The sequence below is a fragment of the Bombus bifarius genome, unplaced genomic scaffold (genome assembly GCF_011952205.1).
Source record: "Bombus bifarius isolate JDL3187 unplaced genomic scaffold, Bbif_JDL3187 scf7180000007996, whole genome shotgun sequence".
Classification (NCBI taxonomy): domain Eukaryota; kingdom Metazoa; phylum Arthropoda; class Insecta; order Hymenoptera; family Apidae; genus Bombus; species Bombus bifarius.
In genome coordinates this window covers 1345705-1372484 of record NW_022884376.1, presented here as the reverse complement: position 1 = coordinate 1372484, position 26780 = coordinate 1345705, and the positions used below count along the sequence as shown (strand labels likewise).

Here is a 26780-nt window from a genome sequence, read left to right as displayed (position 1 = left end):
TATTGATTAAAGAATATGTATGACACTTATTAATGTATGCGTCTTACAACTAATTTTAAATTGTAACGAGTAACGTAAATTACATGAAAGAGAAACATTTCACATTGTTTAATTTTTATATGCAATTTATTGTCTGCTGATGCTATTAATAATCACGTTAAATAATACTGCAACGTTTTGCAGGTACATTGGCAGCTGAACAAAATAACTTAATATAAGACTAGATATAGTCTTTTACAATGCAAAATATTTTTTCCGTTTACCTTAATCTCCTTTTTTCTTTTTTTTTCATTTTTTTTCCTTTTTTTTTGAAAATTTGATTAATTCGCAATCAGTAAACGACATGTACGGGCGTGTGATGCTTAAACGTATATTAATTATCATTTGTCTCTTGCTTTGACAGAATCTACATAAATTAGATCTAAGGCCATAAATTATGTCAAGGCACTACTTGAAGTTAGAATTTAACCAAATGTGTAATAAACATTTCTGTTACGTGAACAATAAGACCGAGTAAATATTCAAGAATGTTTAAAAAGATATTTTAGTTTGTAAATCTAGCTTTGTGTGAATGTGTGTATGTGTGTGTATTAATTAGTGCCATTCATTTAATGGAATTACTGATTAATTTATTTTGTACTTCTTGTACTGTGAGTTATCAATTTAGAATACCAAGAACTAAATTAAATATCGTGCCGTTATCTTGCATCGTACAGTTTATAGAAGAGATTGGTAATGATTATTTTTGTTTTGCTTTTTTTCCCAGTTGACGATAATTTAACTGCATTATTGTTAACGTAACATTTACTACGTATCATATACACGTTCGAAGCGAAGATTATGATCACTTTAGAAATTCGTACAATAGCTAACAATAATCCTACATCTGATGTATGAAACAAAAGATGTACTTTCTGTAAATACTAAAAAACAATATATATAAAGATAAATTACTAACAAGTCATGTAAAGATTTTAGGTTACTACACATGTATCACTGTACACCTTGTAATGTCATTCCACTTTTACTGAAATAAAGAAAGATATCATCTGTCTATTTCTTAAGTGTCCTATGCCATTAATATCAACTAGTAGTACTGGTTCTTAAATAATATAATAATGTATTGAAAAAAGTTATTAGAGGATATGTGATATGTTTTATTTGTTTAAAATGGAAATGCCATTTCAGTCTTAGATAGATTTCAACATATATATTATCAGGAAACATTGTTATAAATTAATGAGGCATTTTATTAAATAAGTGCGAGTAGACAGAAATGTAACATATTGATAAACTTTCATAAAGCATATCTAGATAAAATAGCGCATCACAAATCTTATTTACGTACTTAAAAACGATATGATGAGAAGTCTTGAAAATCGTAAGAAAATATATATCTTTTTTAAATTCGACGTCTTAATGTTTCAAGTAGTAACAAGCAAATGTTATTACTAGTATACAATCGCATACAGATGTATTGATACTGAAATATTGTGTTACGCTTACTTACAAGAACATTGATTTCTCGATAGATTAAATGGAAAAACGAGTGTATCACGAATATTTCTATGTGATAAAAAAAGAAAAAAGACAATAAAAAAAAATTCATCTCTTATATTATATATATGTATAAAAGGAAGAAAAAGAAACTTTCGTAACAAGCTCCTTGAAAGATTTTTATGGATTTTACAATATTCTAAGATATATTTACATTTAAAAGAAAAAAAGAGGAACATAAGTGAACGATCAGAATACACACATGTATGTACTGTTAAAAAATAATTACCTTCAAATTTTTATCTTCAAACCTTGCAAACATATTGTAAAGTGATATGTGAAATCATCTATATTATTATTTCAACAATATCGCGTATTACGTGTAATTATAACCCATTGTTCATTTTCACTATTTCGGTTAGAAGCATTTTCATTATCGTTTTCGACATTATTCATTAGCGCATATTCATTGTCGTTTTCGACATTATCCATTAGCGCATTTTCATTGTCGTCTTCGACATTATTCATCAGCGCATTTTCATTATCGTCTTCGACACTATTCATTAGCGCATTTTCATTAACATCATTTACATTTCATTATTTTCTAAATCACTATTCTCTTCAGAATTATTATCAAAACCTTCATCGCGTTCCATATTTACGTACCTTGCGTTATCACCTGTTTATATAAAAATCAATCATTATCTTTATTGACAATTTGTATATACTGATAAAATTACCTGCTTCTCTGTTTGGAAACATCAATTCCCTGTGATTCTGCATGCCCATGTCCTCATCAATTGGGTTGGCCATATTTAATATTCCTAGCAACCATATAGGGAAGTCATTCTCTATACCATAAATATCATTCTCGTTTTCAATATCATTTTCCAGTACTTCAATGAAGGGTTGTAAGTCTTCCAGCTCGTTTAATTCTGCAGCAATCATATTATTACCTTCACCATCTCTGTTATTATTTGCAAGGTCACCGTTTTCAACTTCGATCTCATCGGGAATTTCGGGTCTTAGAACTTCTGCTATATTTGGGTATTCAGAATCGGATATATGACCTTGCGCTACACTTGATAGAGCGTATTCCTGTGTCATATCCTGAGCGGAAGCGCTATTTGGATATCCGGAATCTATTACTTCCGAAGACCAACTATTTGAAGGTGTTTCCACAGTTTCTGGAGAAGGTTTCAATTCGCGATTCTCTACGTTACATTCATCTTGTTTCTCATTTTTTAATACTGATGTGGATTCAATATCTCTTGTATCTTTGGCATCATTACAAAACATTTCGGTAACAACGCTCCTTAAATCATGATCATTATGTAATTCAGATTTTAGATCAGTCTTTTCATTAATTGAATTTTTCGTCAATTGAATTTTTGTATCACAATTTACTGATTGTATGTTATTGGTATTTATTGCAGGAAGTTCTTTTTCTTCCTTTACCAACTTTTCTGTAGCACAAGGATCTGTAATTTCCCTTTGTAATGTTTCATTACTTTTCGTGCCATTGTTACTACTTAAAGAATTCGTTTCAGGCAATTCCTCTATTGTTTGTTTATTATCATCTAATGTAGGACATATTGTTGCTGTATCGCTACTATTAAGCGTATCTTGATCAAAGTTCTTTATTAACTCGTTCCCACTTTTTACATTCATATCATTCTGATACATAGAAGTATCTTGTTTACTATACCTTTTTCCTATTGTATTTGGTTTAATGCCTGACATAGCAGTTATATTTGTATCAATATTACTTTGTAAAAGTACCTCATTTCTACTATTATTACTACCAGGGCTTGTGAACTGACATTTCTGTGATATATTTAACGAATTAGTATTATTCTCCTCCTCCTTCTTGTAATCAAGAGATCTTCGTTTTTTACCCACGCTACTTGCTCTAGTTTCCATTTTTGGTGAACTTGTAAACTGTGGTTGATTGTCTGTTACAATATCATTAGCATAAACTATACTATTATCTGATTGCAATTGATCTTTTAGATGACAATTATGCTCCGAGACATTACTACTCTGTTGGATACTTTGCATTTGATTTTGATCGATAGGGTTTGTACTTGCTGCTGTGTTAGTATCATTGTCAGGATCTTTATCTTCTTTATATAATGTATTTGAATAAATATCGTTTAAGTGATCATGTCCATCAAGATCATATTTTAATGATGATTTCTTGCTTTCTTCATCATTTACATCTGCGATGGTGTTAATCGATATATTTTCCTGTTGGAGCGAATTGTTTAACATCCAGTGATCACTCATGCTTTGATTACATATACTATCGTTTGTTAATTGTTGGTCCATCTTAACGGCGTGTAAAAGATATGGCTCAGGCGAAGTAGAGGCCCGTGAAAGGGACATGTAAACTAGATCTAACGTACAATTAAGTTTTTGTGCAGTATCTGATATAGCATCATCTTGTATGTCCGATGTTATATACAAACTTTTAAGTTTTCTTGTTACGGGAGAATCAGATAATTCTGTTGATTCATTTAAGTACAATGGATCATTATCGTCAAATGATTTATTGAAATTATCTGTGCCAAGTATTGAATCTATATTTCCTTCGTTGTTAATTTCACTGTATTTATCAGGAATTTCGGCACTTCTTGTCGTTTCAAATTCATTACTGTGTAAAACATCCTTTTCGTCATAAAGATAAGCATCGTCTTCAAGCACAGAATTATTTTGTGACATAGCAGGTATAACGATACTTGATTCTACGTTCCAATCTTCATTGTCCGTTTCTTCTTGTTCGTCTCTGCTGCAATTTGTAGGTTGTTCGGATTCCATATTCCACTCATCTTCCTCCGAAGCATACATGTCATTACTCCAAAGAGGCCCACCTACTGTAGTATCAGAATATGTAGTAGGTGGTGGTACTAAGACAACAGGGCCATCTTCACGCTCTTCAATTGCCCAGCCAGCGTCCCCTAAAATTGTTTCCAATTCATCCATAGAAATTGGAAACGTATGTAACATTTTTAATATTAGTTTTAATGGAACTTCTTCTTCCATATCGTCTTGATACGATAAATGTCTAATGTAGTACGATGCTTCGTCAACAATCTTTTCTTCATCCGAGCGATTATCTATTTGAAACGGGTATTCGTATCTAGCTACAACTTTAAATAAATTTTCAATGCCAGGGCTATACGCTTCTTCCATCTCACCGATGCGATGAAAAACAGCCATTTGAGTACAATATCCTAAATGTTCTGAGCCTTCTGGGCCTTTACAAATCCCATGATATGTTGCTACATAATTGGGGTATCTTAAAATAATATTTTGAGCCCTGTTAACAGAAATTACGTTTATGACATGTATGATTATTTGCTATGTACGGGCTAATACGCCGATGAATCGATCGCCACGATACTTCAGACACTGGACAAATTAATAAAAAAATATCTTCAATAAAAATTGATCGCCTTTAAATCGGCTACAAATTTCAATACAAGAAATTTCCGAAAGAATCGTTTTTTCGAGAAAAAGTCAAGATCACCTTGACTTCTTTAAACGAATGCCACGTATTTTTGATTTCATACCGTCGTAGTTGACGTTAATACGAGTTTATAACGACCTTCTATACTATGACCTTAAAATGACACTAAATATTGAAACGATGGTTAATCGAGAAGGGCGCTACCGTTAAAAATAATTTTACTTCGATTAAATCGGACGTCTCAAGGAGAAAAATGTTCATTATATGCACATTACAAAAGCATAAATAACGTAACCTTGACTTTTGGTCGAAAAAAGCATTTTTGGAAATTTTGTATACCGTATTTTGTAGCCGGTTGAAAATTGTTCAATTTTTATTCAAAACATCTTCTTATCAGATCATCGGGTAAGGCTCGCAAAGTGTGGTGACTGACTCATAGACCAGCCTGTATATATAGTAAAAATAAATAAAAAATTTACAATTAAACAGAAAATCAAAATCATTACCAATCTTGAAATTGTTGCCTGGTCCATTCGAATTTATGATCAGGATGTCTAAATCCAGAAAAGTTTGGGAATAACGTATTAAACTCTGCATTTGGAGTTGTTATCACTACCAATACTGGTCTGATATAGCCAAAAATATTGTAAGGGAAATTTATTAAAGTATCTGGATACAAATGCTCGATCCTAAAGTGTTAAAATATGCATTATATCCTATGAAATAATATTATACGAGTTTCTTATCGCTTGAAAAGTAAAATTAAAAACAACACGATATATAGCAACCTACAATTCTATGCAGATTACAGCATCTGTGTTTTGTAGCCTCTTGTCATTTTGAGTAACACAACCTTCGCTTATCTCAATCACAAAAGGTGCAGTTCTTCTATGTAAATATTCAGATACTAAGGGAGCACCTCTACTTTTATAAGCTTCTAAAAGCGGTCTATTAATATCTACGCATAATATTTCTTGTATGCCTCCTGTATTTTTTAGGTGTGTTAAAAAACCAAGTTCTGCACATCCAAAGTCAACGATCTAAACAAAGGAGATTAGTCATTTTATTATCTGTTAAAAATTTGTTAAATCCATGTTTGCAAATATCAAACATGTAATACGAAATAAATGGTATTATATCATATATAAAATTGCGCGAAAGATTTATAAGTATATTTCTAGCAATAAAGAAAAATCCACGTGTAAAGTTATTGCGAAGATATGAAAGCGGAATACCTTGCGTAATTTTCCTCGATATCTCTCACTATTAAGTACATCGGCGACAGCAGCATATCTTTGGATGTACGCCGGCGGGAAAAATTTGATATTTTCTTCAAAAGTCTGAGGTGTCTCAGGATCTACCATTCTACGATCACTTTCAGAAATGTTGCGTCCTAGCTCCATGTTAACCGTATCATTATCCATTGTGTTTTGTCTTTTGCTTCGATAATTCTGATATACAAACTTGCCAAAGAAATAGATCACATGGATGAGCACAATAATCATGTCACTAACAAGGATCAAATGATTTTGATCGCTATAAAATTTTATTAACGCATCCCGGTTAACTTTCCGTTATGCGTAATACCAGCCATATTATTTTGTTTTGAAGGTGGTTACCAAATTCAATCTGATTGGTAGAACGATTTAAAACGCGCCAATACTAAAATAGCGCCACAAACGAGGTACAAGATAGATGTAACACGCGATGCTTTTTCGTGTCTCACGTTTTGGAGGTCACTAGACCCCCTTGCCATTTTCGTATCACATGCGATATTATCGACTTAACACGGTATAGTAATAGACAGCAGACTCAGGTCTATCCTATATTTAGTCAATGGCACATACCGGTTTAAATTAAGACAAAGGTGTTCCATGAAATTTGTAGGTTTAAGTCTTTACGAAATTATAACTAAAATATAGAACAGGATAGATCGTATAGTCGTAAAGGAAGTATAAAATGTTATGCTTTTACAATATTTCAGAAAATATTACTTCATCGATATGAAGAAAATCAAGAAAAACCTAATCCACAACTTTAGTAATTCTAAAGAAATCATTAGATTTTTGTATAGGTAGGATGTATGAAAGCCTCAGATCTGTGAAAGATAGGTAACGATTCTAAACAAATTGTTAGAGCTAAACGAATATATGCGACATTGTAATTGAAACAAGATTATATTTCGAAAGCTATATCGTTTAATTCCATGGTTCCCCATCATGCTTGAAATTGAAAGGGTACAATGACACACGCAACAAGTTTTTGTATTATAATTTATTTGCGATTTAATATAATAATTAAAATAATAATGCGGTAATTATTAATATCGGTAGCAGTTTACTAATTTTCTAAGAAAGCGATGGTATACACGATACATCGTTTACATAAATTAGAACGACAGTCGACTTTCTTTATAAACCATTTGTGATATCTGTATCAGTTTTGTAGCATCTATATTGTTCACGCGTATATTGGAACATCTGTAAATACGATACCACAGATTCATCAGTGTCAGTTTGCTCAGATTATTCCGACTTTTTTCTTTTCTCATTCCCATTTCGTCATTAGCAAAGTAGACTCTCAATTACAGTTTCATATAGTATTTCGTTTATATATATTTATATATTTATATGCGATTTATTTATAAGTATATGTATTTATAAGCGCGCAAATATATTATGCACGAGATCTGTCGATGGCTGTTATGCAGCCTACAGGAACATAAAACTTGATTCTCTATCGTTAAAATTTATTGTTCTTATTAACGCGGCTATCTACATGATAATCTTTTGCAGAATTCCGAAGAGTCTTAACCTTAAGCTATTACATATCATAATATATATATATATATTTCATCTCATCTTATTTACAAAAGAACTGTCTGTAGATTCCTCTCTAATAGAATATGTTTTGCGTTTTTTTTTTTTCTTTCAAAATTGGGGATTGTCGATAGTTTTCTTGTACCCTTATCCCGTTCGAGAACGCACCGGTTAAATATAAATTCGCCTCGAACGGAACGCGAAATAGAAAACGTTTTTCTATGTATTTTTTAACATTACACAGGTACCCGCAAGAATAGTTTTCTCATTTGAATAGAATGAGACAGAAAGGTTAGACGACGGCCGCACATACATGGTCGATAAATAAATAAAGTGTCGAGTTCGTGTCGTTGGTACGGCGTAAAGAACGATCGAAAAATATTATGCTACAGTGTAACTCGTGTCTTACGAACATTTTTTAATCGCATCGAAAAGACATTCGTAAATCTCGAAAAATAATTCGTGCTGCATTAGATTCGGTAAATGCATCACATATACGTATATAGATATTGATTATCTTCCGTCGATTAAATCAGATAATCTCGAAGATTATCTAAAGAAATTCACTAGCCAGACTGATCGAAACAATTGCGGTAACGGAATATAGTGGTCGAGTTAAGATATTTTCATCGATACTTTAAGTACCGTGATTTTTTAAAGCATTTATCGTTCAGTATACACATATTTCATATAGTATTACCTCTCGATAATAATTTTCGATATTTACGAGTACGGTAAGCGCGTTAACTCGAATCGCGTCTCTTTTCGCTACGGTACACAGTGTCGGTTGTTTCGATCAGCCTGGCGATAGAATCGATGAGCAAGTTCGCCCTACGAAATCTTAATAGAAAAGTAGATAGAGTGGCACATTTGTCGATACTGAATAAAATGTAGGATGTTCGTTGAACGACATAAGAAAGAAGATATCGTATCTCGTAAGATGCTCGAGAATATCGTACGAGTTTCGCGTATGACGCGTTGAAAGCTTTTATCCCGTTTGTTCTTTTTGCGTATAGGCGAAGATATACAGGCGGATAAGGGAGTATGACGCGACAGAGCCACATATAGCGTGTGACCGGCGTTTAAGCAATTTTTATAGATAAAAAAATCGAGCTCAGGTCCGTTGGACAATGCGATCGCGCGTATGCTCTTCTCTTTTTCGAGGAAGATCAAACGTTGCGTCAGTTGATCGATATAGCACGGTGGTCGTAATTGACGATTTGGCGAACGCGTGGAAAGGAAGGAAGGAAGAAAGCTACGACTCGGTTATATCGGGCGCGCGTTTAGTTTCGTTCGCGGTGAGAAAGGCAATTTCGATTTACGATGCAGATTGTACGCCAGAGAATTTGGCAACGCGAGATTGCCATAGTACAAGTTACGTTTACGCGATTAGCAAATATTCTCGATTATCTTGTCTCGTTCTCCTCCATTAGCGTTACTCCTCTTACCGTTCCGCGATCGCGACGACGATAATTATCACTAGATAACGTGGTTGCATTATCATAAAATCGTTATATATATCACAAATGTTAAAATTGTCCACGCGCAACGTATTCCGCGGTGCGTAAAGTTTCTAATTAATTCTCGAGACACTACGGTAAATATCACATGGAGCGATGAGAAATTTAATTAAATATACAACGGCGATCGATCGCGTCGACGTCCAGCATATCGTTGACGGTCGAGGTTGCCGCGCGCACGACGACGAACGATCGATCGATCTCGATCGCCGTTTCCAACAATTTCTATAATATACTTTCAGAAAGTAGAGATTCAGGCGTAAGATTGATCCAACGATATAGCGATTTTGTTCCCTTTCTCCACCCAATTTCTCAGTCGTCCCCTTAGTTCTTCCAGGCTTTTCGACTTCGCCTTGTTTATCCTCTTGTACTTAACGTCTTTTGGCTTCGTCACTGATCGGTGATTGCTCATTACCCTGTTGTACGTGACCTGGAAAAGCACGAGATTCAGAATTGCGACTGGCTTGCGAGAAAGAATCGACAGTACGATGGACGCGGTTGCACGAACGTTTGATTTCAAAGGATTCCGAAAATACCGCAAATATAGTAAAAATGTAAGAAGATAGGACGGATAAACGAGTCGAAGAGGATGAAAAGTCGGAAAGAGGATTCTCGAAGGGAGAAGAAAATTCTCGTATACGTATGTTTCAAGACGTTGCTCGAACGCGAGTCGACAAAACAAGTTCGATAGTGGCGCGTATAGCGCGTACGGACTTATAGCGCGTAATAGACTAACGGAAAGGTCGAAAGAAGAAACGGTGGATACGAAAGACGGTTGCGACTAAGTGGATATTCGGACAAAAAGATCTTCTTACCTGCGCCTGCTGACTTTCGTCCCTTGGTCTCTCGTTGGGCGGGGAGTCTGCCTCTTGAGCGAGTCTCTCGAAGCTGCCGTACAAATCCTGAAGTCTGCCCTTTCCGTTTCCCAAGTTCTTTGCCCGTCTCTCCTCGCATTCCGAGTTTTCCGTCGATTCGGACGGGTCCTGATTGTTTTCGCTGTCTCCGTCCTCCTCCACCGAGTAAACGGTCTCCAAGATCTCCGGTCTCCTCAGGAAACCGTTGCATCGTCGCATCGACGAGTACTTGCTCGACGGTTCGACCGCGTCCGAAACCGATCGGATCACCGTCACGTCGGTGATGTTCGAGCGAAACCTGCGAAGGATATTTTATATTTACTCGAAAACTTTCAAACGTATCGTTCCTAACGCGTGCGGATATTTCGCGTCTATCAAATCGTACGAGCGGTGTGGTTTTTCAAGTAAATTTAATCATCGCGTAGAACCAAAGGATTCTATCTTTAGCTTCGCTGGTAAACATAACAAAAATGGACGTAACGACAGTTTAAAGGGAGAGAAAATTCGCGCGTGTTTCGCTTAAACGAAGCGTACGCTTACCTCGGTGGCGCTAGGTCGTCCGCCGCCTCCTCGAGAACAACGGCGCTGTCGCTGTCTCCGAGACTGTCCAATCTATCCAGAGCGTCGCAAGGTGGCGAATCTCTCGTCCCGGTACTTCTTTCCGCCAATCTGCTCTGCAATTGACGAATCACCCTCTGTTGTCTGAGAATAATGGACTCTCGTTGCGCCAGACTAGCCTCGATCTCCTTCTGTTTTCGACAAAGCCTCGATTCGAACAGCAACAGCTGCGAGGACAATGTCCGTAGCTGCTCTGCCTTCTCCCTTGTCAGCCGTGCCACGAGGTCCTCCTGAAACAATTATATCACCCGTTGAGTGACTTTAGCGAATTCACGCAACGTACGCGCGAGCCACCGCTGCGCAGTTTCGAGACCGTGGTAAACGTACCACTTCTGCGTGGCTTTATCGACGTTGAATTAATCAGCAATTTGTACTAGTCGAGAGAGCTTCGGCTCGCTCTTCTCCGCTGGTAATCAACCAACGATTAATCACGTTAGCTCATTATCGATAATTAAGGAATAAGAATCGCTTGATTAACGACCCTTTCTTTTTTCTCCAGAGTCTTCCGGCAGTGCGTTAGAAGAAAAGAAACTGACCGACCGTGCAAAAAGATTCGCAAGAAAACCGTTGCGAATCGATAATGATGGAATTTGCATGCATCGAGTTCGTCGTCGTCGTAATTAGTCCAACGATCGTACCCTACGGGGAAAGGGAGCGTCGCGGCTACGCGCAACTGTGTCAGTCGCAAGGCATCTTCGATTTGCCTATTAACGTGGTATTAATTAGGAGATCCCGAGGGTTTGCCCCGACCGCATTACCGTATGCATTATGCCAATGCACGGTATTATCGAGTTTGTTTCTCTTTCGCTTTTCGATTAACCGTGTGCACGCTAAATACAGCGAACGTTTTCCACGCGATATAAGTAACATTGTACGTATACGGTCGGTGTCTGGTTTCTGTACGACGATAACAACGATTTGGGACCAAAGGAACGTTTTGCGTCTACGTTTAAAACTTAGATCGCGAACGGTCGGTATTTATCGTCGAGAAACTGAAACAATCCCTCCCTGTCTTCTTCTTCTTCGTACGCAAGGATCTTCGTCTATCAAAGCAACCTCTTCGTTACGTCTCATTTTCCATCGCGGTGTACGAGGTACTTCGGGGAACAAATTTTCCAGCAAAGTTCGCCGTTCGCTCGAGCGCCAACTTTTACACTTTGCCGATGTCACGACGTCGTCCGACAACCGTCTTGAATTATAAACGTCCAGCGCCGCTGTCAATTTTCGAGTAACTCGAGCGAGGTCCGACGTTGTCACCGCGTCAGGAACCTCGTTTTCGACGTTGCAAACTGTCTTTGGATCGTCGATCGTCCTCGCTGCCTTCAACGGTCTCTGTCTTCGTTCGATCAAAGTTCGTAGCCGCCACGACAGTGTCCGAGTTTTAATCTCTTCCAGTTTCGAGTTTTAATTTTTCCCTGAACCGATCCTGGCGCGCGACAGGTCCTCGTAGAAAATAGGAGAAGCCGGTAAAAGTACGTAACGCGAAACATTTGAAACGCAGGGTCCTCGGGAATTTTTCTGTCGCGTCGGCTTCGATTTACGGGACGATCCGGCAAACCTGTTCTTCGCGAAGCTCGGCGTTCCCGAAATGCGAAACGCGTCCGGTGCTTTGCGCGGACCATAGACCCGGCCACCTTCCTCGTTCTTTCTTTTCTACGAAAACAGGACGAGTCCGTTACTCTCGGCATTGTTTCGCGTAAATGGTAGAGTGCCGTGGAATGGCCCACGCGACAAGTATCGTAGGTTCTTCGACGGCGCACGTCATCGATTTACGAGTCTCTCGTTGCGCTTCTCGCACTCGTTGAAAAAGCAAATTGTCCTTTCGGCTTCGATCGGACAACGGGCTCCCAGCGGACTTTCTCGTTTTCTTTTCGATATGACGCGCGCCATGATCTCTCCAACTTCTTATTTTTATTATTTAATTTGTACCTTACGATACGTCCAGCTGGACATTGGGTAAATTTTTCTAGCTTTATTGCTAAATATTGACACGTGGATGGCTACCCCCAGCGGGATACCATCTTCGAGTTTGTCTATTTTATTTCTTCAACGAGGTCAGTGGGATTTTCTCTTCGATCTTCTTTTTACGAGAGTTTTGCTCGATTCAGCAGCCGGATAGTTTGCATGTGTCGCCGTTCTTTTCCTGTATTTTTTTGCATACCTGCCGATTTCTTCTTTGACCGTTGGTATTTTCAAGTCTTTGCGTATATCCTCGTTTCGTGACATACCATGGGTCGTTGACTATTGTTTCGAGTATCTTCGATCGTAGCTTAGACAGCTTGTACATCGTAGTTTATTTGCTTAGCTCGTTGCTGCTGCCCCCCATAGTGGTATTCCGCGCGTCCAAATTGGTTTTATTATCGTTTCGTAAATTTTTAGTTTATTTTCCATTCCGAGTTTAGAGTTTCGACTGGTTAGCCGGTACATCTGTCTTCTTTTTATCCGTGTTTTGTCTATAATTGATCTGCTACGTTGCTTCCATGTAAACCGTCTGTCTAAGTAGAGTTCTAGGTATTTAACTTTGGGCCCGGTGTGTCGTTCACACCGGTTCCCCGGCCCCTCTCGATCGCAGCCGGGACGGTCATCGTGGAGGTTTTAGTCGGTTGGAGTCCCTCACTGCCACGTCGCTTTTCCCCAGAAGCGACCTGGTGTCCGTGCGGATTTTCTCCGCGTTAATAATAATGAAAAAGAAAAGGTATTTAACTTGGCTGCGACTTACGAGAAACAAAGCGCGACCAGCAAACCGATCTCTGCCGCTTCTCCCGTTTCTCCTCTCGCGCATAGAGTTCGACACGCGTGCGGAGAGACGGTCCGTGGGACGACGATTGAGAAATTTACGGGAGCGTGAAGGGACACGAAGGGTAAACTAAAAGCGGCGCGAAGACCGGCGATAGGCAAAATAACGCTATGCAGGAACACCGTGCGGCGTGCAACGCTGAACGAGAAATTTCCTCGGTGCCGTGACATGGTCACGTGTGTCGCACGCGAAAAGGTCGTTGCGCCTAATAACGGATCATTATGTCGTAATTAAACGCTTCTTCCACCGTTTGTTACGACGTGGTATCTCGCGCTCGTGACGGTCGCGTGCTCGCTGTCCGTTTCTTTACGAATTATCGACGCCATGAAAAGCCTGCGATCGAACGACCGCTCGCATTTCACGAGTTTCCTTCGACGTAGACTAACGTCCTCGTATAAATTGAAATAACCGCACGAAGATGGCTACGACGCGACGAAAACGACCGAGCTTTTTAAATGTAAAATCGATCGAAGTTTTATAAATTCAACGGTTCCGTTTCCAAGACACCGACGCGATTAACAGCGACACACGACTATGTAAAAAACAAACGATTTACTACCAGAAATACGCTTATGCCGCAACAGGACGGTACAAATAATCGTAAATTCCTGGGGTTTTCTCCACTATTCAATTTACGAGGTTGACAGCTTTTGCGCGACTCGCCTAAAGAAATTCTCCTCCGTAGCTTTTCTTCTTTCGTGTACATATATGTCGGAGATGAAAGGACACCGGAGCCCCGTCCCGTTGACCGCGGCTACGTTCGGCGGCTGATGGTCGCCTTGAGCCCAAGTTTATTATCACAAATCGCAAACAAGTAGAATTGGGTAGAACGACGACAAATTGTTTAATTACAACTGTAAACTTTAATTACAATTTTACGGATTTTCCCGAAGTTGCAGAGGGAAGGCTCCGGTGTCCTTCCATCTCCGACATTTATGTCGGAGACAAAAGGACATCGGGGCTTCCCTTTTGGAATGTTGGAAAACCCCCAATACCCTAGTCCAGACTTTTACTATAGCTACACTTAAGTAATAAAACTAAGAAATAGTTGTAATGTTCTAATCTGATTTTACGACGATGTGCTTGGGCTCAAACTGACATAACGGGTCACTGAACGTAGCCACGGTCAAGGGAGGGACGTGTATCTGACTGTATCTCCTTAAAAATAAAGAGAGGTGGGAAGAAGAATATATAAGGGCAGTTCCACTTGGACTGCATGTCAGTTCATGCAGATAACATTTACTTGTAAGTTTTACGTTGTACGTTTATTTGTGTAGTTATACGTGTATCTCATCGCATTCGTCATCCCATTGACCGTGGATTTTTTTATCGAACCTGAATTCGTTGTCATCGACATCTCGACCATCCGATCGCCGCTATTACTTATAGTCTCTTGTAGCGACCACATTTATACCAATTATGTTACCAACGAAACAACACTGCGACCTCAAGATACCCATAGTCAAAAACGAAATAGCAAAATATAGCGACAGATTTAGCAAAAGAGTCAACAAACACCGAAATTCCCTAATCACTGGACTACTTGATACGACGGACCAGATCCGCAGGCTGAAGAGACACTACCCGCTAGACCTAAACGATAGATTCAACTCGTTATTTAAATTAAGTAATATTTACTTATTTATAATACTTACGTACAAATTATACTTATCTATAATAAGTAATAACTTATTATAAATAATTAGCCAGAAAAACTACTGAAAATTCTCAACGCGAGAATTGATTGTAATTCTAATAAATATTAAAAAAAAAAAAAAAAAAAACATTTATACCAATAAACATCAGCTATATTCGCGATGGTAAATCGAGTAAAGGTTCATCGAATGCCCCAAAATTCCAACCCTAATCCGACATATACGTATGAATGCACGTATTTCGAAGGAACTTCAAAAACCAACATCGATAGAGGATTGTTGGCGCCACGCGACATTCAGAATTTAAGGGAACGAGACAAGGAACGGGTCAGTTTCTGCAACGAGGGCTAGAGTTCTCGCGTCGCATTAATATCGAAGAAACGACGTCTTGGCAGCCGGAACAGGACGAGTGACAGTAGCAATTTACCATACATCTACTCCACCTGTCCTGAGCGTCTCTCCGACATGGTCGCAAACATTTAACTATCTTTCCCTCGACTAAGCGTCGTTGTAACGCTGCAGTTCGCATGGAAATCGCCATCGATCGTTTTCCTCGAGACTTTCCACGAGATTATTCTACTCGCATCGGTCGCTCTAACTCGTATCTATGAGCGTCGATCTGATTAATTTCTGTCCTTTTTGTATTCGCATAAAGGGAGGTCGTGTGGCGGTCGATGAATTAGTTGGCGGAAACGAACGTAGGCGCGTTCGCTCGTTAATGCACCGGTTGTTTGTATTCGCCAGCGGTGTGTCTCTCCCTTTCGTCTTCGTTTTAATTCGGTTTCGCCAGTTGATTTCCACCGAATGCAATTTGGTCGGTCTCGCTACATTAAGTTTCATTCTCGCGACAATTTCTGTTAGAATTTAATCTCGAAATTGAGATTAATAATCTGTGGAAGACACGATGTTTGTGTTGAAATAATATCACGTGATATCTATTAAACAAAAATTACAGGAAATACAAGCGAGCGTTGCGGAATGTTGACAGTCGGCTAGTTATTCTCAGACTGACCGACTCAGCGACCCATGGCCCCTGAAGAGATTTTGAACCCCACTCTCTGTGCGGTAACCAGTGTGACCTGCGTAGATGTCTGTGTGGCGGCACGTGCCACGGAACCTTCTAGCAGCTTCGCGATACAAAGCGCTACGCCGTCGAGGCGCGACACCGACGTGCCCAATGTTCCATCCATATTCTTACGCTTCTTCCGCCGAATCGTCGGAAGAGCATGCACGCGCCAGCCGCCGCGGTACATCTAACGAACGCACGCTAGATATCGCTGGGCAACGAAAGGAAGATCGATCGCCTCGTCTGCATGCGATTAATATCGTTGTATTCCGGCAATTTCTTATTCCCCGTCGTGCATGGAACCACGCGTTCGACGTGGCAACAGAATTTTAAAGCGACCAGGAGATGCGCTCGGTCCAACGACAAGTGTATCTGTAATTAATCTGAGCGTATTAGAGGCAGGAAAGCGATCAATGATCGAATCAGCCGAACGTAAAGAAATCGTCGAGAGATAAAAGCGATAATGGATGAAAGTGACGGACGAGAAACGATAATCCCGTGCGAACGATAAACTAAAGTTTTCTGCACAGTGTTACTCGAGAAACAACCGTTTGAGAGCAACTCTCATTCAGTTTGATCTCATTCTCAAAATTCTCGATAATTCGCGAGAGGTTCGACGATAAAAAGGAATCGCGAAAGTCAAAGAGTAACTTCGGCCGCGTCTTTCTTTTGATAGACGTACAACGATCGTGTCGGAAATTAGCTTGTTCAGCGGATTCTTCGTATCTAAAGAGGAGATCGATCGATGTCTCGTTTCAGCATTTGCAAGATACCTCTACGAAAATGCTTTCGCGTTTCCTACTTTTTTTCCAGCAGTTTCTATCGCTCGCGCCAAGACCGAGACTTTTGCCATGCCGTACGTAATCTGTGCTTCCTGGGGTTGGAGAGATCGTTGTCGATCATTTGCCGCGCAGATCTCCGCAGAATTTCGAGGGAGGATTTTTTTTTCGCGAATGCACCGCCACGAACACGTAGATTGTCCGTGATCACGCAAGGTCCGAAGGGAAATAGTCGAACGTCACGAAACGTCTGGCTTGTCCCGGAAGCGGGCTCGGGTTCCTCTTCAAAGTTTTACCGGATAATAGCTTTGATCAACGAGCACGGACAAGGTTCCGAGGTAGAAGCACACACACGATGTATTTTCTCCCCCCCTCCCGCTTAGCTTCGTTTTTACCTGCAATTTCAGGGTCCTTCGCCAGGCGAGCATTTGATGCGCCTGTGCTCTTTGCCTCGCTCGAAGCGCAGCTATTACCGACTTTGCCTCTTCCAGCGATGTCACTTCCATCTCGTTGCCATCCTTGGACAAATCGCCTGGCTTTGCCTCGATGATCGCTGCCAACGGACAGCTGTCCATCGACGTCTCGTCGAAACTGAAATCAGAAATCGAACGATCGTTTTTATTTCCCGTTCTGTTCGCACGATTGCTCGCGTCTCCATCTCGAACGTCTTATCGTTAGTTCTATCTGGATAGCGAGCTGGAACGTCGATGAATGGTAAAACGCGGATCGTTGGAAGCGACGCGAACGCCTACTCGTCGCGTGATCGATCGATCGAGCAAGGAAACGTGGAAATGCACGGTTAGGGAACCGTCTTTGAGATCTCCTACTTATCAGGTCGGTAATGGATCTCGTAGACGGTCGAGGAAGATCGTCGAAAAGTGTACGGTGTCGTCGAAACTGCGAATCGATGCGAGGTAAATATTTAAGCGACCACGCAGAGTGTGTTCCTCGATCCGATCGGGATTAGCCGAGCTACGTGGAAACGAGGATTTCTCGAGCGTGGAGCCAGCCGAGTCCTTTGAAAACCGACTCTCGATTCGAATAAACGAGAGCACGATGCTATCCTATCGTTCGACGGCGAATCGATCGACCGACGAGACTCGTTTTTATCCGCTCGTCCCGCGAGTTCCGTTCGGTCATGCAGCTCGGAGTGAAATTTAATAAGAACCGCAAGGACTCACCGCGATCGCGCAGCACACCGAACGCATTGAATATCAGAAAAAATTCGAGAGAGCATCTGCGAAACTTCCGTGGCTCTCGCGACCACCGAGAACCTGCGAGGTTCGTTCCGTAGTTTTGTCGCGTATCCGTAAATCGTCTCGTAAATTCGCACGTATTACGCTCGCTTTAAAGTCGCCGAACGACTTCCTCCCCGACTCTCCTTACCGCGTTTTCGCTCTCGCGATTTACGCGAAATCTCTTTTCCTCGGGAATAATTAATTCTTCGTGGAAGAAACTGGCCCGTTTAAAGTTTTAAATTGGAAAATTTGAAAAAGCAAGCGGCTTGCGAAAGACACGGGCACACGGATTTACGACCGTGAAAATTCATACCAGGTTTCGAAAGATGCGATTCGAACGACTCCGTTGATAAAATTTCGCTTACCAGTGCGCAAACTTTGTTTCCGTTTATTATCTCGCAACGGAGCTCTCGAATTTTCCGACATGTTAATAACTCTGCTCGTATTTTATCCAATAAAAACAATTCGTTGTTTGTCCGAGGTCACGACGAATCTATGCGTTTTTAATCGCATCGAGTACCGCCTTCTCGAAACACGGAAAACGAATTACGCGATTTTATTCTATATTCGCAGCGGAATATTCGTGATTTTTTTGACGCGCGTCGGAAATTCCGCGCGATGCGATTGGACCGCGTGAAATTCAGCGTTGCGAGAGCGAAAAATCCAACATAATATCTCTGGCGTAAATTCAAATGAAACGTATCAAATATTATACGGGGAGCTGCGTTCGTGCAAGGCTGCAGCCGCGCTCTACGGTTTACTCGGCTATTCGTATTCGAGATTTGTACTCGTAAAAGTATGCAACGATTTCGAGCAGCGAACATAATCGATACACAGACCGCACGAAATCCAGCAAGCGGGATAACGGAGTAACGTTTCATTTACAATTTTAGGTATCGTTTGCATAACACAGGCTCGATGTATTTATGGAAAATGTTGCTTTTCCTGCACGCGAGACCCGACCATTCGCTAATTAAGTTGAAATAAATTATGCATGAGTCACCGACCGAGTCACCCGACACGGTTGACGCTTCTTTCTTTCTGTCGGCGACGATCGATTCCTCCAGCTTTGTCCGTCTACGTACTTGCTTACTCGCCACTGTATTTCGCACGACATAGGCGGGTGTCGCGAACCAAGAAAAACGCACCGACTCGTGCCACTTCCCTCTCCGTTCAGCGCTCTACTTATTCATCGGACAAGCCCTCGTCGTTTGTACTTTATTCGACCGTTGAATATTCGTAACGTTAATATCGATAAATTCTCAGTCGTTTCTTGCCGGTCGATTCGTTCCGCGCGTTCTCCAAACATGCGACGGTTAAAAATATTTCCTCTGCGAAAGATCGCTTACGAATATCTCATTTCCTAGGTGCCTTTGAGCCCCTCGGACGAGTGACGTTGCACGATCGCCGAGCTACGTAATTGCACGTAGATACAGTGTCTGTTGGCTGACGCGAGTGCCTAAGAGGCAATTAACGTACTTGAACAGCCACGAACAAATCCGTAGAATTTTCAAGGCGCATATACAGGGTGGTTGGTAACTGGTGGTACAAACGGAAAGGGGGTGATTCTACGCGAAAAAAGAAGTCGAAAATATAAAATAAAAACTTTTTTTTCATTTTTTCCATCGAGACAACGATCTACAGTGAGATCCGTTATAACGAGACGCGATAAAGTGCACGCGTACCGAGCGAAAGTTCAAAGTCGATTTTCTCGAAAACGAAGCCTCGAACGAAAAATTTTTATCCTATATTTTCGACTTCTTTTTCGCGTAGAATCACCTCCTTTCCGTTTATACCACCAGTTACCATCCACCCTGTAGTTTAGTAGAGTGCGAGATCTTGATACAACTCTGATCCGTCGTTAACGCGCTATTGACAGCTGATTTATTTAAGACCACACAGGATTTACGCTTCATCGGCAGAATTTGCAGCAATCCTCGAGATCGTATGCCCGCGTTTTGCTAATAGCGCAATTTTTGCTCGCCTGCAAGCGCACGAGTAACGCAGCTGGTTGGACACGGTTTTCCATTAACCGCGAACGATCGTGGCAGCGTGACAAACAAAACCGTTTCTCAGCTTGCCACATGTCCGTTCGCTGCAACTTCCGGCCAAACTATCCCCTGGTTCGTATTATATAGTCGCGTGTATCGCGCGAATTTCCCTTGCCCGTCGGTTTACGAGCCCTGCAGGCCTTCATTTACGACTTCTGCAAATCGGTCTCAATTATCGCTGACAATGCGAACAGGGGGCTCGGTTCTCGCGTTTCTGTTTCGGCCGTGGAGAGGGTTGGCGTACGCTACGTCGAACGAAGAACCCTCCCGTTCGTTTGACTCGCACGCACCTGCGAAACCGACTATCGCGATCTAGGGAGACCGACCAACCCACTCGTCTTTCGTCGTGAATCGTAGCCAGGTGGTGCGAAACGGAGGTCCGGTGAATCTACGCGCAGCTCCGGCCGTTTTCAGCTGCGATCTCGATAACCGTAACGGCGTCCTATCAACGACCCTGCCTTTCTCCTTCCTCGACCCTTTCGTTCCACCTATGCTCCCTTTTTTTCTTTCGTCTATTTCCCGCTTTTACCTGGTCTTTTCGCGTAAAACGAAAGGACCAGGCGTTTTAAAGAACTGCATTGTTATTAGGCACGCTGTTAACGAACCGAACGAAGCATGGTGTTTTAAGCGAAGTCTCTTTGACCGTCCGTACACCTACCTCTCGAAACGATCGCAAAAACGTTTCGAATAGAAAGGATGTCGCTTGCCTGTGGCCTTTTCGAAGGTAACCGGAGTGTCGATCGATCGAGGCGTTTAGGCAACGAGTTAGAAGAAAGACCGACAAAAGACTACCAACCGTGCACCCGATACACGGCGAATCGAACGAATACCTCGATACACGATCTTCGATTCCACCGAGATAGAACGGTTCGTGGGCAGACGTGATTCATCGCTGGACATCGATCGATAACGTTGGTCGACGGTGAACCGTGGTCAAGAGAAAATACATCAAAATGACAGGCGGTGGCTACGAGGATCGGGCGTTTGTCTACGTGTCTGAAAGTGTTTCGTTCGATAGACCTACCACTTCGATCTGGCTAAAGTAATAGACGTTTTAATTCGAGCAGTAAAATTCAACGTAATCGGATTATCCGCTTCGAATTGGTACGAGCGGAGTGACCGATCGCGAGGTATCCGGAAAAAGTGGTAAATTAATTTCGCGAAACCTCGTTGCAAGAAGGTAATATACGTTAAAAACAAGCGGCAGTCGATGCGAAACGTCGAAAAGGAACGAAGGAAAAGAAGGACAGGTAGAGGAAGGTAAAAGAGGCTAGGGGTAAAAGCTTTTCGAACGACGGCGCTTCCGCTGTCGATGAATCAGAAACTCTTATAGATTCAGGGGCGGGAGCAAGACGGGCGGAAATTATATTTCGCCCTAGTCAGTCAAAAATTATAATATACACGGTTGTCGGCTCTGTCAGAAGGATAAAGAACGGGATAGGAAATGCAATTTCTCAGGGGGCCGAACGATCGCCTCTGCATAGCCTGAAAATAATCACTCGCCGCTCCAATAAATTACATCATAGAGGTTGTTCGACCGTCACGACCTGCGTTACACGGCTAATACACAGGTACCGTCTCTATTAAAAGTAATACGTACGTTTTGCGAAGCAGCTCGGACATAAACGAACCGAACGGTGGAAACCATCTCCTCGAGTTTCTTCGAGGTCTTTGAACTTTCGACTTCCATCTGTGCAGCAGACGCGATACGTAGAATTAAATGTAAATTACCGACGAAAGATACGCTTTCAAGTGGAATCGCACGTGGGTCAAAGAACATTCCGCGAGCGGACGTAGAAAGTTTACGAACGCAGTTTGATCGACGATCATCGCGATTTAGTGCGATCGTCTCGGGACTTCGCGAACGATCTCGATCGACAAACCGAGCTTATCGCGCGATTAAAATTAATCTGTGACGACGACGAGAACGACCGAGGAAACCGAGCACGCAGCAGCGTGCCGTGAAAATAAGCAGCTGCTTCACCTTCAGCCTTCGCGTAATTTTTCCTCGAAACGAGCGACTACGCGTCCTCGTGGCGCCGATGCCGACCGCGCGTTCCAACGACCTTATTTATCATTCGCACGAGAGTTTTTAATCGCAGGTCGCGCGCCGCGGCTCGCGGAGGACGTTTCGCGCGCATCGTAGGATTTCAAAAATCGCGGAGGAAATCTCATCTGGCGTCGAACTACGGCGTTTTAAACTACGAGTCGACCCAACTACGAATTTCCGACGATTTAATTGAAAAAGTAATTTGGGATATGGACGCGCGTTACACGCTGAATAAGATGGATCGATCGTTCGGATATAAGCTACGGAACAGATTGCGTACGTGTAACACTTGGATGAAACGTTTCGCCGACATCGCAGCTGGCTTGATCGAGGCCAAACCGGAGATTTGGTTCTACGACCAGGCGCAAACCATAACTTTTAACTACCTCGACGAATCGGTGATTCGAACGGGGATGTAACCGGACGGCACTCGAGGCCGTTGCCGCACCGCAAGATTAAAAGTTGGCTGGTTCGGAAAAATTGCACCAACAGACGTAACCGAAATATCGATTAGCCTGATAAACGTCGGAGGATTCGAGTTCCGAGAATGCCACGACGTTATGCGAGAGAAGAGGTCATTCTCGAATGTGCTTTTTTACAACCGGTAATTTCCAAACGGTATTACCGATCGCGACGACCACGCTGCTACGCGACCCGTACCAACACTCGCCGTTCATCGTCCAACGAATTACATCGAGATGGCCGCGTCTCTCGCCAATTTTGCATAATTTCCACCTCGTGCCGGAAACGCTCGCCTCGTCGTACGCTGCTCTTACGAATGCTCGTAAAAAGTACGTGGCCTTTTCTCGGATCGCGTTTATCCTAATTGCAGAGGTCATCGAAGCTCTCCTCGGAAACAAACATTTCCTCCCATCGAACCTGTCCATTCCTCGCTCCGAACGACCTCGTTTTTCCTCCATCGGACGACCATCTTCGATCACTCGCCGATTCTGCGATCCGATCGACAAGCTGTCGTCTATTCTCGTCCCTTTCCTTTATTTTCCAAGCGTTGGCTTCGGGCCACGCGATAATAGAACGTCGCGTGTACACGACGACCGTTTCGCTTTTCTCTTGTTCGCGCGTTTACTCGACTTGGCTCGGCCATTCGGCGACTACGACGGGATAACGCGAGGCGAACGTGTTTGCCGAATACCGAGATTCGCGTTTCACGAGCCATTAAGCGATACGTTCGTATTAAGGGTAGCATGGCTGTCGTTAACGCGACAAGAAGCGGCTAGTTTAGAAGGTGACGTTAATTTCCAACGTGGTCGCAGAATTTTCCCACAGGCTCGTTCGCGATTTGCCTTACCTGCAACGATCGATTTTCATTCTCGACGCGATAACGATTGCTCGGTGTCGTTTGGATTCTCTATCGAACGACGCGAGATCTAATAGCATTCCACCGCGGCACCGAATCACGACACCGGAGAAAACGTTTGTCGGAGGAACTGTGCGAAAAGGTGCTCGTCCCGTGTAGCCGATCGACGACGTCGGCCAATTCTCATCCACGTTGTCTATAAAACTCGTTCATCGCCAATTACTTGCGACTACGAATAAATTACTTGGCAGACGTGAATTCCTAATTATCGTAAACGTAAGAACGGGAACGTCCGTATATCTCGATATACGACGTAGTATCCGTAATTTTTCGAACAAAGAGCTGCGTGTTCCTGTAGACTGTGCGCTCGAGAGACGAACGAGCGTGGCCTGATAAGTTGGCGAATCAATTTGCCGAATTAAACGACCTGCAACGCGAACGATATTGTTACGGATTAGCAAAGGTATTCGTCGCATGGTCGAACACAGGCAACGACAAAGACAGTTTTACCGTAATTGCCGCAGGAATGGAAACGAACGTGCGGCTGTACCGAGCGATTCTCCCGTTCCCGGATCCTCGCAGTACAAAAGTATCGATCATTGGCAGGAAAATTTCGCAATTATTCCCTCTGGCCGGTCGTATTAATTATAATTTCATTATCGACGACGATTGCCGCCGAACGGCCAGCGTAATAACGAGTATCGACGACGAAATTAGTTTTATGTTTCACGGAAGAGCGATGAAATTTACGAAATTCCATTTTGCTCGTTGATCGGATCTTTTGTTCCGACGCGGTCGTCGTTGGAACGAAACGACCTCGACGATTAATCCCAAGTTCCCGATACACCTCTCGCGATGACACCTCCGCTGCCGGAACGAGTATTTCGAGCACGATCTATCAATTACCTCTCGCGTCTGGGAACGCACGGAATCGATAACGCTCGATGATCGGCGCGTATATGAGAAAATCTGGCACGCCGAATTTTCATCGATTTCCAGATCCCATTCAATTAACGGCCCTTGACGTATACAGCGGCGAACAAATAACGACTGGAAGCTGCGTTCTATTAAAACGAATCGCAGATCGTCGAACAATTGGAGGAGAATTGCCACGCAACATCTGGCGGAGCGGGAAAATTTACGGATGACCGCGATATCGTAAAGCGTATAAAGGCGAAGCTGGAAGGAAAAACGGATGTAAGTTAAAATCGCGCGTCGGGGAAAGTTGGATCGCGTGGCATTTTCGCCAAATTCGTTGCGGATGACGTATATTCGAAGAGTTCTTCTCGACCTTGTGGCGACTGAAGGCGGTACTCGCACAGTTCCCCTTACCGTTTCTTCTCCTTTATAGCCGCTCTTAAAGCACCACCAGAAAATATTTGCCTTGCTTATTCCACTTTCTTTTCCTCTTTGACAGCCTGTTCTCGTCATCGCCCATTCGAGGATTCTCGGGTTAAGTCCTCGCCATCTGCCACTTTGGCTTGGTGCCTGTAATTCCATCAGACCGCCGGTTTCCCTCGTTAATCGCGCGTCTTTCGCCCACCCTACGAAACGCAAATATGCCGCTTTTCTTCGATCGTTACGAACCACGATTCTCGGAGAAAACGCGGGTCTCCTTTCTCATCTCTGAGACCGAATTTTTTGGTAAGAGGAAAAGCCCCGAGAGTTTCCGAGCTTTGCGAATAATTTACGAGACGCGAACTCTCGTACGGAGAGGAAGATTCGAGAGGGTAGACTCTGCGAGAAATAGAAATCGTGCGTTTGGAAATTGTCGGTGTTGCGAAGCGACGAGACGGTAAAGATCGCGAGTCGGTGGCCCTAACGGAACCATGCTCGTTCGGACGAGTCTTTTCCTCGACTTTGCGACTCTCGCGCGGTTACCTCGCGTCACAAATCTTATCAACGACAGAGACTTTAGTTCGCAATGTCCTTTGCTCCGAGAGGCAAAGTCCGAAATTGATACGTCCGATGAAATTAAGCCAAAGTCGGCAGGTCATCGAAGACTATAGCGGACAAGGTAAAAGCTTCGAGAATCTAGCGCTGATGAAACTGTTATTTGGGCATTTTCACGAATCCAAGAACCTGTAGCGGCGACGGAAGCTCGCTAAATACTTTCGCTCGCAGCGTTTTTTTCGAGGACGACGAGAGAGGATAGCGCGGGAAAGGTCAGGAAGATCGATGACGGCTGTGGCGGCGGTGGATGTAAAACGCGAGGTTGAAGGCGGAGCGAGGAAACGTTCGTCCTCGCGTACAGGATTTCGCAATTAGCTTGCCTAACGGACTCGTGAAACGCGCGCGGATAAAGGATTCGAAAGAGGCGAGACACGCTGACCGCGAGAAACTCGTCGTCGTCTCGTTACGTTCCTCTCGACGCGGACTTCGTTCCCCGATAGAGTAGCGCACACGCGTTGACAAATCGATAGAGAAGCGAAAAGAGGATTACCTTTGGTCGTGGTCTCGTCGGCATCGCGATGTGGCGACATCCGGAGCAGAAACGATGCATCCTGCGCGAACGAAAAAGGAGAATGACGCGTCGCCTGTGTTCCGCGACAGAGAGCGAATTTCGTCTCCTTTTCGTTGGTCTCGGCGCGATGAAAAGCCGGACAACTCGATCGTAGGTGGAGCGGAACGCGAGAGAGCTGGTATTTCGTGGTGACCGCGATTCCAATGGACCTTCTTTTCTTCTTGGACGAGGAAAGAACGGGCAACTCCCGAAAGGAAGATGAAACAGCGAAGAATGAAAATACAAAGGATAAAAAAAAACGATCGAATCGTTTTGACGAAGGCGAGGTGGAAAAAACGAACGAGAAAGAGAGTATCGCGCGAAAAAGCCGGCAGAGTAGCAAGGAGGCAGGTGGTTGATGCAATCGCGGTGGGAGGACGAAGCGAACGAAAAGAAGACGAGGCGCGTGATCGCGTGTAACGGAAAGAAGGAAGAGAGAGAGAGAGAGACAGACAGACAGACAGACAGACAGACAGACAGAGACAGATACAGAGCGAGAGATAAGGCGGACGAAAAGTGCGAACGAAATGAATAAAGCTGCAT

At 42.6% G+C, this 26780-nt stretch overlaps 2 protein-coding genes across 4 annotated transcripts in view; both read right to left on the bottom strand.

Annotated features, from left to right (window-relative positions):
* Positions 1-1940: 1940 nt before the first annotated feature.
* Positions 1941-6605, bottom strand: LOC117205906. Its single transcript, XM_033444740.1, has 5 exons — positions 6205-6605; positions 5762-6009; positions 5476-5658; positions 2238-4819; positions 1941-2176 (listed from the first exon to the last, which is right to left on the bottom strand). The coding sequence occupies exons 1-5, from the start codon at positions 6472-6474 to the stop codon at positions 2085-2087; spliced, it is 3375 nt and encodes a 1124-aa protein (XP_033300631.1). The 5' UTR covers positions 6475-6605; the 3' UTR covers positions 1941-2084.
* A 1292-nt stretch (positions 6606-7897) lies between these two features.
* Positions 7898-26780, bottom strand: part of LOC117205901 — an 85955-nt gene continuing 67072 nt past the window's right edge. For all 3 annotated transcript variants that reach the window (XM_033444729.1, XM_033444728.1, XM_033444730.1), the window contains exons 2-5: positions 17473-17668; positions 10703-11010; positions 10124-10460; positions 7898-9738 (exon numbers count right to left, since the gene is read on the bottom strand). In XM_033444729.1, coding sequence (XP_033300620.1) covers positions 9562-9738; positions 10124-10460; positions 10703-11010; positions 17473-17668 — 1018 coding nt within the window. In that variant the 3' untranslated portion in view covers positions 7898-9561. The remainder of the gene's footprint in view (positions 9739-10123; positions 10461-10702; positions 11011-17472; positions 17669-26780) is intronic.

What these genes read in the sequence shown, in the direction of transcription:
- LOC117205906 (XM_033444740.1), bottom strand. Translation starts at nt 6,474, where the DNA reads ATGATTATTGTGCTCATCCATGTGATCTATTTCTTTGGCAAGTTTGTA. An exon ending in ATCGAGGAAAATTACGCAAG is followed by an intron (nt 6,010 to 6,204) that starts GTATTCCGCTTT and finishes TCCTTTGTTTAG; the next exon opens with ATCGTTGACTTTGGATGTGC. An exon ending in GTTTCCAAACAGAGAAGCAG is followed by an intron (nt 2,177 to 2,237) that starts GTAATTTTATCA and finishes TTATATAAACAG; the next exon opens with GTGATAACGCAAGGTACGTA.